Here is a 12,153-nt window from a genome sequence, read left to right on the forward strand (position 1 = left end):
GGCCTTAGCCCCTCACAAACTGCGCCCTGAAACAGATGTCACATGCCAGCTCACCCCAGCAAGCTCCCCAGCAGCAGGCAGGGCAGGCTTCACTGAATTCTGCTCTGATGGTGCCATCTTGCCCATTGGGAGATTGAGGTAATTACAGTGGGGTGGCCGCTGGGGGACTGGGAAAGAATAATGCCACCTCTGGAAAGAGAGCAAATGGAGCAGACTTGCATGTATGGGTGTGGGGCCATCCATCCCCTGTAGCCCAAGACATGCCCCCACACCATCACCATTCACTGCAAGCATCCATGTGAACGTCTGCAGCTATGAGGAAGCCAAGATTTTTACCAACTCCTTCCCAGGCCTCCTGAGCTGCAGCTAAATCGCTGATCCAGCTTATTTTGAGCCTATATTTAGGGTGGTGTTATCAGCTCAATGGCCATTAACTCCAAGAGGAGCTGGTGAATAGAGCCCCCATGACAGAAACACAAACACACACACGCCCCACCCCACCTGGCCACACTGTCCTTGGACAGATCCACAGTGCATATTTCTGCTCACTGAGGCCAGCTACACAGTTTTTGACAAATAAGCAGGTATCTGGGTTTTTTTCCACTAGTCTCTTTCTCAGTGGACAGACTGGAAGTCTGTGCTGGTAAATCTCACAGCATGACAGGGGAAGCTCCCTTCATCCCCCCACCTCTCATCCACACATACTCATTCACCCTCACAGGCACAGTCACAGGTACATACTTACTCATGCACCCACCAGACACACACACACCCCCTCACATTGGTTTGCACAAACTCACATGCACACACATGCTCACATAAATTCACACAAACATCACTCCATGCACCCACATGCCACACACACACAAGCACTCTCTCACACTTGCATTCACATGGCGTATAGGCCATGTGAGCTGCAGGGGTGGGCGTGGCTACTGAAGAGCACTTACCTGCCCGGTTTCCATTCTCTTCCTCCTGCAAAGGGAAGACAGAAACACTTGTGTCACAGCTGAGCAAGAGAAGACCCTTGGCAGAGGCAGATTCTCCTTTTTAAACTGTATTGTATCCCAAAAGGAGGAGGGAGCAGGGGCTTTGGTGGCTCAGTAGGCAGAACTGGCCTGGAGATCCTGATTTCCAAAAGGGTGGTTGGAGCTTCCTCCCCTCTCCCTGTTGCTGCCTCTTGACTGTAACGGGAGGATATAAAATTAACTTTAGATACAGGATCTCCTCGGGGGCACAGGCACATCAGCTTGGTGGGAGGGTAGGGAAGAGGGAGGGGTTTTCCTTCATAGTGACCAATCTAATCTGCCACCTGAGCTGCCAGCCACAGGGCAGGGAAGGCTAAGCCCAGGGGACAGTGCCAAGGCAGGCGTGCCCTTTTGGCCCCCTTTGCTCAGGAAGCCCCAGAGTGGTTATGCAGCTGCTGTGGGTGGGGACAAAGCTCAGCTCCTGCTCCTCCAAGTACTCCAGGCAAAAGGGCAGGCTGTTCTGTGGGGTCAGACTCAATGAAGCTGCCAGCTGGGCACCCTGCCTTCTGCACAATGCCAACTAGGCACTAGCCCTTTGATGGATGCAAGGAGGAGAAAGCCTTCGCTCCCACCTGGATGATTAATGAACCCAAAAGGGTAGGACAAACCACCCCAATTTCCTAGGGCAGTGTGCCTGGGGCTATGCTTACTTGGAGCCTTGGAAGTGCTACCCCTGCCAACTCCTCTCCCCAGGCTGTCGGGGAGATGAGATGGAGCATCTCAAAATTTGGGGTTTGATGCCTTCAGCAGCCTGTGCCAGCTACCAGGTGGGATATAAAGCTTCTGGTACCACCATCCACCCTTCCAACTGAGAGTGAAAGTGACCCTCTCAACTCAACAAAGGGACTCCTGCTGAGAGCAGCTATGGTCCTGCCACCAGGGTGATTGGCATGGGAGCATATTGGGCAGCTGGCACTGCTAGCAGGAGACAAACATACCAATTCAAATCCCTCAGGGTTCAGCCAGATCTGCAGCAAATGCAGCTACTGCCCCAAAGGTGAGTTAGGAAGGTCAGAAGATTAAGTAAAGAGGCATGCCCCAAGAAAAACTCCCACCCCCTACTCCCTGAGCCCTCCCAAGTTACCCCCCTGGCTAGTCCCCATGCCCACCATTCCTGAGTCAACCAAGAGGGGACACTGGAGAGCAACAGAAAGACTCAAGTTGCTGTTTACCAACTAACCTAAAAGCTTGAAACACCTGCATCCCAATAGAGAGACTGAGAATTGGACAGCTAAGCCCTCTGGGCAGTACTGAAAATCTCCCACCCCCTACTCCCAAGACAAGCTCCCTGCTCCTGCAGGGCCACCAGCTTCTGACACCCTCAGGATGCCGACTCTGAATGAGTTGTCGGCTGCAGTAAGGCCCAGAGGCCATGGAGTTGAGCAGGCTAGAAAGGGGATGCAAAGATGAGGTACAACTCAAAGATGATGGCCTTTAAGCTAGCACAGTACAGCCTCCTGTCCCATCCAGCACAGGGACTGATTGCCCAGTTGTCAGAGCCAACACCTTTTCACAGGACTAAAACCAAAGCTAATGGAGCTACTTTAGTGAACAAGCAGTGGTCCAGCCCATGCCAATGCAAGCAAGTGACTTTGTGAGGTGGGAGAGGGGCTTCACAAAGGTAGCCCCAAGTCAGGAGACTGGCTATATCTAATACTGCATTCATCATCTCTGGTGAGCTATGTTCACGATAGGAAGCCACGTGAAGGATCTGGCCAGAGGGGCCATCCTTCCTGCTCTGTGTTCTGTGTGGCGTGATGCAAGCAGACAAGGTCTAGAGCTGGGAGGGGGAGAAGACAAAGGGTCTGGATATCAGGAGAGTCTCTGTCTCCCTCGGCAATGGTGAGAAGGCCAAGGTGGGAGTGCTTGAGGTAAAGAAACCCCTCTGAATTCAGAGCTGATGTCCTGAGGTGAGAGCACATGACCTTGAGGTCCCTCCCCACGATGGTAGTTCAACCCCAGGCAGTCTGACACCGGGGGTACATACTAGTCTAAATTATTCCCTAGTCTTGCCCAAGCTCCCCTGCATTTTGCCTTCTGTTTCTTCCATAGGATCATGTCACACTCTTCCAGGAGTGACAGGGCAGGATCCTCCAGGCTGAGCTTCTCTCCAGGAGTTTTCCCAGTTTGGTGGGACCTAGGGGGGCTTTACAAGTGCAGCCAGTGACCCAGCTACTGTGCCTGAGCTCACCAGTGGTGGGTTCCCATCTCTGATGCTACAAAGCCACAGCGGGATGCCAGAGTTCTCAGCCTCTGGGAAGCAGGGAACTGGATGGCACCCCTGCAGGTTGAATACTGGTGCTAAGAAAGAGACTTCCAATTTTATAATGGTCTTAATGGCCATGCCTCCTCTCTGCTCACTCCAAGAGGGCAAAGCATTTCCAAGCCCAGCTGACAGCTCCCTCTCCACAGTGCTTAGACAAAAGCAACCAGAGCTAGTGAGAAAGAAAAGATAAAAATACACCAGGAGCTGGGGAGAGTGGCCTTGGGCATTGTGTAACTATTGTTCCCCAAGGAAGATAGCATGAGATTGGGGGAAGGGAAGGTGGGGTGCACAGAGACAACAGAAGAGAGAGATACCCACAGAGCAGGTGGTAGCGCAGGGGTAGGAGGGGTGACTAGGCAGGTAGACCACCACCCTGGGAGATCTGGGTACAACTCCCCATTCAACAACTGGCTCCTTGCATGCAAGTCCAAGGCATAAAGCAATGATGAGAGAATGCGCAAAGACATGGCATGGGATTGGGGGAAAGAATGGCAGTGTCCCTCTGGGCAGCAGCTATGAGAAGAAAGCAAGATGCAAAGGAGAGGCAGCCACAGCCTGTCCTCCCATCACACAGGGCCTTGCAATAGCAGTGGAAGGATTAGCAGCTGCAGAGTCAGGGTTGCCATCACATGGGGTGGGGAACTCTTCTGCCCCTCAAAGTCAGTGGGAGCCAAAAACCCAAGGCACAGGGGTACCGTGTCCAGAGGGGTCAACAGTAAAGGGCACAGAAACAGACTGCAAGGAGCAAAGTTAAATTCTCTGTGAATCACGGCTGAGCCTGGGACCTCCACTACTGTCTCTCAGACATGCAGGGCTATTGGGTAGATGAAACCGCAGGGAGCATTGTGGGGAGGGTGAGTGAGAAAGGAACGTTTCCTGTGGAGGCCTCGAAGCTGGATGTGGGTGGCAAGGGGTGCCAACAGCAAAAGCTTTGTGCCAGCTGTCACTCCCAGCCTCACACTCGCAGGCATTGCACTCTGGGAGATGTGGTGCCAAGGGTAGGGAGGGTATGTGCAGTAGGAAGGCCCCCCACAGAGGAAAGCTTCCTGTCTTTCCTCTCATCTCTGGCAGCAGACAACCTGCTTGGCTCCCTCTGCACAGGTGAGGCAATAGCCCCTGGGGTCTGTGGGCTCAGCTCACTCAGGGCACCAAGAGGGGGTGACATCACCTGCCAGCGCTGCCAAAAAACTCAATGAGGAATGCATAGCTCCTGTCTGCCTCCTGGCTGACTCAACTGTATCGAAACTCAGCCCCCAGACCAGGGCCCTGGCTCCTTTGCCCCAGCTTGCCCCAGCTCACACTGTTGTGGAGCCAGGGGGAACAACCAAAGCTGCACTTTAGATCCCCATTTCACTGCTGTCTAATCCCAATCCGTTCCTAGGAATATCTGCCTTTGCTTGCCGAAAGGCTGCAGGGTGGGTGCCAGGTATGTTACATCCCTGACCTGTGCAGGGCAGGATCAGGTGTTCTCACCTGACAGTCTGCAGGGAGCTGCCCAGCTGAGCAAAACAGACGTAAAACATAAAGCAGATAGTGAAGGTTTGGGGATGGAGATTTCCCGATGTTTTGGCATGGTCCTGCCCGTCTGCTCTTCAGGGGAGAATACGAACTTAACTGACATTTACTGGGTCAGACTATAGGTCCATCTTGCCCAGTATCCTGTGTCTCATAGAGGCAGAGAGTAAATGCTGGAAGGGAGAATGAATTGGGTATAATCAGGGGTTTTTCCACTGTTCCTCTCTGTTGCAGTCTCCAGCATTTAAGGCATAGAAAGTTCTAATGCAGAGGCTGCATCCCCAACTCCTACACGCAATAGCTACTGATGCCCCTTTCCTCCAAGAAGTTGTTCAATCCCTTTTTGAATCCAGCTAAATTATCAGTTTCCACAGCATCTGGTGGCAATGAGCTCCACACTTGAATTACACACTGTGAAAAAGGACTTCCTTTTGTTAGTTTTAAACTCACTATTTACTAGTTTCATTTTGTGACCCTTAATTCTTGTACCGTGAAAGAGAGCAAATAATCGAATCATAGAATATTAGGGTTGGAATAATAAATCCCTATTTAGTTTCTCTCTGCCATTTAGTATTTTCTAAGCCTTTATCATGTTCCCCCCTCAAGTGAATCTTTTCTAAACTGAATAGGTCTGGCCTCTTTAGTTTCTCCTCCTATAGACGCTCCTCCATACCACCCATCATCCTTGTTGCCCTACAGATGCTACAAGTGTATTTTGTTTAGTTTATCATCACTTTTCCCCTCACCTCCATGGTAACCCAGGTGAATGGCTGGCAAGGAGACCTAGCGTTTGGGCTGGCAAGCTTTCATGATGGACCTCCACACACAGAGGAAAAGGAGGAACCCAGTAGGAACCAAGCAAGAGCCCTCTGTGTGCTCACGTGTGGAAGAGGTGGCCAAAAAGCACTCCTCAGGAGAATAACACGAGTTGCAGGAAAGTTGGCCTGACACCCTGAGGTGCTAGAAGACCTGGATTCTCAGAAGACCTGTGTTCAATTCTGGCTCTGCCACAGATGCCCTGACTGACCTTGGGCAAGTCACTTTGTCTACTCTATGACTCACTCCCCCATCTGGAAAATGCTGATAGTTCTTCCCCCATGTGGGGGCCTCTAGGATGGCACTGAGGAAGACCCCATAAGGAGCTAGGTGGAGACGGGAGGCTTCCAGGGAGCAGGATGAAACCCTATCCATAACCAGACAGTGGAGTTAATTTAAGCAAAGGGGCTGCAGGGACCCTATGACTCTCAAACAGTTTCCCCTTTGTCTGGTTCAAGCTGATGCTGCAGGAGAGGAAGAGAGATTTCAAGCCCCATAGAGGCTTTGAACCAGCCTGCCAGGAGAGCCAACTTTTCCTTTCTGCCATGACAAAGCTGACAGTTTCGCCTGTGAAGCTCAAGAGAACTGGCTCTGGCCACAAAGCTCAGTGCTGCACGGACAGCAGTTCCCAACCAGACGCCTAATCTGAATGGACGAGATGTCAGCAAATATTGCTGGGGACTGGGGCCGGCTGGGAGAGGCGCCTCTCTCCCTGGGATGCCGGCGGCATGACGGGACAGCACGGCAGTGCTGAGCTGGCTCTGTGACAGAGGAGAGGAGTGGGGATCGTGTCCCTGGAGCACTGGACGATGGCTGCAATAAAGGCTGGGGCTTTTTTGGCTGGTGCCCTTGCTAGCGCTCAGAAAACTGGAATGTTCTTGGTTGCAGCATCTCAGTCATCTGCTCAAGGTCAGACCCACCACTGCCCAATGTGGCTCAGGAAGGAATTCTTCCCCTCCATCAAGCTTTTAAAGCCCATGGGTGGGTTCTTCTTCCTTTGTGGCATGGGGTGGGGCAGGGTCCTCTTCCTTGGATCCCCAGAGCATATGTTAACCAGCACATCCCTGTAACTGCACTAGTAGGGCATTGGCAGCACCCTCATCTCCCCTGCCTTTTACCTAGCTCTTGTTGCTGGTGTCCCCATTTTCCTTTGGAAGGTTTGACGTGCCGGTTTTTTAGGGATTTTTGGGAACATGGCTGTATGTGACCACCAGGGATTGGACTTAATGGCTAAGGCCCCTTCCAGTCCTCCTTATGTCCATCCTTATATCCGAGTTCTGTGTTTTGCAGAGGGGGAAGTCCCCCCGTCTCCGAATGAGAGACCCTGCCTGCTGGGACACAGCAGAGGTAATGCAATGGCCTCTCAGTGCTAGGGATTTTCAACCATGGAGACCCCTGGGCTCTGTGCTTTGACATACTGAGGTGCCACAGTCATGTCTCCGTTGCCAGATGCTATAACACAGCAGAGGTTACACAGCCATGTCTTTCTGCTGGAGGCTGCCTGAACCAGCGCTGAAGCCCTGATAAAGCAATGCAGTCATGAGCCACTGCCAGATGTTGCAGCACAACCAAGGTGAGTGTGTCAGTGCCAGATTTCTCATGCTCTGCTTGGATGCAGCAATCACGTGACAGCGCTGGGAGTGCCAAGGCCTCACCCCATCCCCACCCCTCTCCTCTGAGGCAGGAATGCTCAGCTGATCTGGAGGAGGGCACTCACAGCACAGTGCTATCATGGGGTGTTTAAGAGTCTGCAAATATGAACAGCTGGTGCAGAGATCAAAAGGCACCTGGAGGCAAGATGCTGTTCAAGGCCTAAGCCAGGCAGGACAATCAGGGGGAAGAAATGACTTAGCAGAGAAATGGCTCAGGAGCAGCAGTCACTTAGACCCATGTCCCCCTGCTGTATTTTATCAGGAAATCTGATTGAAGGTCTTAGCATGGAGGGACCACTCTGCTCCACCTCCATTGGACCAGGTAAATCAAATCATATCCAGCTGGTTCTTCCAGCTGATTTCACTTCATATGCCTCTCCTAAGGCACCAGTGAAATACAGCCTCCTCTGGAGTGGAGGGTGGCAGTTAAACAGATAACCCTAAACGAGAAGAGGAGAGATTTGAATGAAGGAGACATGGGGAGGCCCAAGTCCTAAAGAATGAAACAGGGCATATAAAAAAAATAAAAAGATTAAAAAAATACATTAAAACAAAAAAACTGGATTTTTTTTATTTAAATCAGATTTTTATTTTTTTGTTAAGATGCTTTTTAAAAAAAATAAACTTATATAAATATAGTTTTAATTTAAGATATGTTAAAGCTCAAAGATAACATCATGGAATAGGGTTTATAAAACTTCTAATTATATATTATTTGAGACAATATATTCATGGAACCTTTTTAGAAGTTTTATAAATAGGTCACAACAGGCTATATTAGGGGCCCAATCTTATGGGGTTCCCAGAGGCTCCTCCATATATTAGTAAAGATTAAAGAAAACCACTCTACCCAGTAGGACTCTGCTCAGTCTAGAAGAGCCCATTAAGTACCTCTGTGATGCCTAGTTTCAGTTCTCAAACTGAAGATTTGTCTCTCCAGAGATCATAGGCAGACAAGGTTCTTTGAGTAGATGTGATATCTTTTATTAGACCAACTAAATGGTTGGGAAAATAGTTCTTTGTAAGCTTTCGGGCACAAACACCCTTCTTCAGGCACAGTGAGAGCTTGTTGTCTCCAGAGATAACATCCTTGTTAACAGCAGTATATGGAGATGAGAGATAACAGACCTGATTAGTGATTCCATCAGACCTATTGTCTCTCTGCAAGTTTGTGTACACAGTCAAGCCCTTACCTTTCTCTAAAACTACACAGTTTCAAGAAGTTGAATTAATAAAGGATATCAAACAACAAGAATGCACTTTTCGTAGAAAACAATGATTAAATCGAGGCTTTGTGGCCAGTGCTTTAAATCAAATCCAACCTGGAATGAAGTCCCATGGGAATGGCAGCACCTTGTTTTCTAAAAAGAACTGGGAGTAAATTAAGTGTGTGTGAAAAACCATCATGGTTCCAGCATGCAACTAGGCATGTGCCCATAGGCACACACCCATGCCAAAGCTGCCAACACCTGCACGCACATCGCACACTATTAAATACAGCAGCAGCTAGAGATTCCAGCCAAGGCTGACATCTGGCTGAACCAGACACTGTGTACACACAGCAAAGAGTAGCTCCCTTCCCAGGAGGGTCCTACAGTCTACACCAGCAAGACAAAGGGAGGAAGAACATATTTCCTACCTTTATTTTACACAGATCAAATGACTTGACCAAGGTCATGCAGGGAGTAAGTGTCACAGCTGAAAATGGAACCCAGGTCTCATGAAACTAATGTATTTCAGGGAGTTAGGCAGAGCAGTCTAGACCTCAGGCATTGAGATGTCTGATGTTTAAGAGGTCAAGGCAGGGAGATTAACATTTCTTGGACTATTTGACTTTGAAAGGTGGTGAGTGGGAGATGATAATATATGTACAACAGGTTGACTAAGGCAACCTCAGCCCTTCCCCTTGATCCAGCAAACCAAAGAGCCCAGAGTGTCAGGGTGACAGGCAGTAAATTCCAAAAGCTATAAATTTGCTTCCAGTCAGTCTGCTGGAGGAAGCATGTAGCAAACCTGTGGAATTCACCGCCATGGGCAATCAACAAAGCAAACAGTTTGGCAGGATACGAAAGGGGGGACTGGGATTTAAACACACACCAACAAGCAGAGGCAGCTGTACAGAGCTAGGAAGTCAGGTCAAATAATGTTTCAACAAATCCTCCCTGCTTCAGAGGACAGGCCCATGCCTCTCTGGGAAGAAAGAGGGTTTTGGTGGGGGGAGGGGTGATGGGGCCAAAACTACTAATTTCTCCTGGAAAAATGACATTGCCTGACTGGACAGATGTACTGATGTGCAGCCAAGAAAGGGGTGCAGCTCCCTCTGGAACCAGATCACGATACATCCCTGTCTGCTTTGCTAGCTCCTGTGTTGCAAAGATATTCTGCCACTTAAACCCTCTTCTTCCTCTGCCATGTCTGCATTGAGCAGCATCTCCTTCTACACACAGGCAGCAAACAAAAAAATCTAGGGCTCAAACTCTGGATTTCTTGCAGAGCAAGGGGAAGACGAGCTCTGGAGAGACCCCCAAAAGCTATTGTGTCTTTGTATAATAGATCAGCAACAGGGGACTTGGAGCTACCTACCCTCCTCTACCCTCTGACACACTCCTGCAGAAGAGGCACCCCCATCCTACAGACATTACTAAAACTGTCCCAAACCCAGTAGTGGTTTAGTTAATATTCGCCCAGAACCCAGGGGTTATTTTGCCTGAAACTACGTCCAGACCAGCTGCCTCACCTTGCCACTGTAATTGCTTTCTGCCACTGCTTTGCACGTCTCTGCAGAAAATCATGATTGTCCCACACCATGTGTGGTAGCCAGAGAGCATGTTTGCTACATGTATCAAGCACTGGTGTTCAGGGGTGAAGGGGTTAACTCTGCTCCACAAGAGCGCACAAAGTTCACCCCTATTGGGAACCATTCTCCACCCGGACATGGGGGTCTCCTGCAGTCAGGCAGCGTTGGGTTGGAGCTCCTCCTAGCCTCCAACCTTTCCCTAAAGGTCAGCTACAAGCAGATCCTAAAAGACTCAAACCACTCTTGCACTCCCCTTTCTACCTGAAGACTGAAAGATGCATCTGTAAGGGAGGGAACTCTAGGTTCACAGCCTGGAGGGGATCCTGAACTCCTGGACAAAGCAGATGACTGAGGGTGCAGTATCATGAAGGGCTCTGCTTTCCAAATTGTACTCCCTGGCTGACACCCCAACGTTCCATATGGAAGCTATGACCTGCTTTAGACCCCCCCACAGTGGTCTTCCCCATGGCCGTACAGAGACCAAATAGCCCCTCTAGCCAGTGCAGTAACAGGTATCACACTGCAAAGCAGTGGCAGTGGAACATCTGGGAAACCAAATAAAAGAAGACATCCATACCTGCATGTTGGGCATGCAGGTGCAGGGCCCAGGCACTGCCACAGCAAAGTGTTGCTGGGCCCAGTAAGAGAAAAACACCAAGCATGTGCAGGCCTGGTTGGGCCAGAGTCGCAAAGAAGAGGCTAATCAGGGGAGTGAGGTTATGCATTGCCACACTGACAGGCTTATGTCATGCATTGGAAAGGTAATTGCTGGACTCAACAGGCAGGGAGAAACCCCCCAACCTGGCATGGCACAACAGGCACCATTCCAAAGGCCTTTCACTTCCTCTGTAGCAATATGCATCAACTTCTCAGCTGTCTGTTCTGGTCACCTGCCTACCATAAGCATAAGAACACCACCCAGGGACTGAGTAGTAGGAAAATCTTCTCTCCTCCTTGTCCCTATGCATTTGGCACCACCTCCATCATAGCAAATAAGATGGTGGGAGCACCTAAGGAATTAACTTCATGCTATAATATGCCAAAACCTCAGTGCACCTATGCAAAGTTACTGGGGCTGGGGAGCACCAGCAGGGGCCTACAGGACTGGCTGATACTCAAAGACCATTTCTTCTTAAAACCTGTGTTCAGCAGTGGCAAGCTAGGGGTGGGGGTCTTCACCAGATAACACCAGCCCATGGTGCTGCGCTCCTGATGTTCTCTTTGGCCAGGCACCATGGCATGGGGCAGCTCCAGGCTACTTGCATCCATTTCCTCTCCATAACCATAAAAGCATAAATCTGGAACAGCCTCTGCCCTGCAGGTTCCTGTAGGTCAACTTGTCTCCCATTTGCTGGGTATAGCCAGAAGCACGGGCAGGGAGCAAGCACCTGGTGAGGGTCCCCCTGAGCTGGGAAGGCTATGCACACACACCTGGTTCAGTCCCAGCCTATGCCAGGATTCAGAGGGGGTGCTGGCCAGACACATCTTGTCTCTTCCTTGGCCTGAGAGAAGTCACACTGAATGGAGGCCTTTGCAGATAGCAGGAACTATCTGGAGAGATCATGAAGAGCATCTGTGGAGGGCTATGTAGCTGAATTGTGAAAAAGAAGTGAAGGGAACCAGCCATTCCAGAGCAATGGAGCCCCAAAAAAGGCCACTGAGTTTGCTTTTACAAGGCAGGGAGGAAAACCGGGTGACTGTGAGGCTCCTGCCCTCCAGAGGAATACCCAGAATTGAAAGCAAAGAGCAGAGATACCAGTTGTGACTCAGAAAACCCCAGAAACTCTGACAGGCTGATGCAGAAACCAAAGCCAAGAGAAGCCCTGTACTGTCATCCATGTGCACAGGCCCACAGACCACTCTTAGCTGATAAGTTGTGGGATCTCCCAGGACTGAAGACTAAAGGGACCCCTCCAACTCTCTGAGCTCGTCTCCTGCCTGTCACAAACATGAGAATTCTGGCCAGAGACTTCTTAAGCAGAGAGCTTTGAAGGGAAACTCTATGTAGTAACATCTCTGAAGGTCTAAAGAGGTGGATGGAGGAACTGGCTTCTTCAGGGCAAGTGCCCTTTTATGACC

General features: G+C 50.2%; 1 protein-coding gene across 6 annotated transcripts in view; it reads right to left on the minus strand.

Moving 5' to 3' along the window:
- Positions 1-12,153, minus strand: part of ARHGAP23 (Rho GTPase activating protein 23) — a 142,640-nt gene that overhangs the window by 56,098 nt on the left and 74,389 nt on the right. For all 6 annotated transcript variants that reach the window (XM_090044587.1, XM_090044586.1, XM_090044585.1 and 3 more), the window contains exon 3: positions 951-975. In XM_090044587.1, coding sequence (XP_089900713.1) covers positions 951-975 — 25 coding nt within the window. The remainder of the gene's footprint in view (positions 1-950; positions 976-12,153) is intronic.

This window comes from Crocodylus siamensis, chromosome 4 (assembly GCF_052110815.1).
Source record: "Crocodylus siamensis isolate JL-2025a chromosome 4, ASM5211081v1, whole genome shotgun sequence".
In the NCBI taxonomy this organism is placed as follows: Eukaryota; Metazoa; Chordata; order Crocodylia; family Crocodylidae; genus Crocodylus; species Crocodylus siamensis.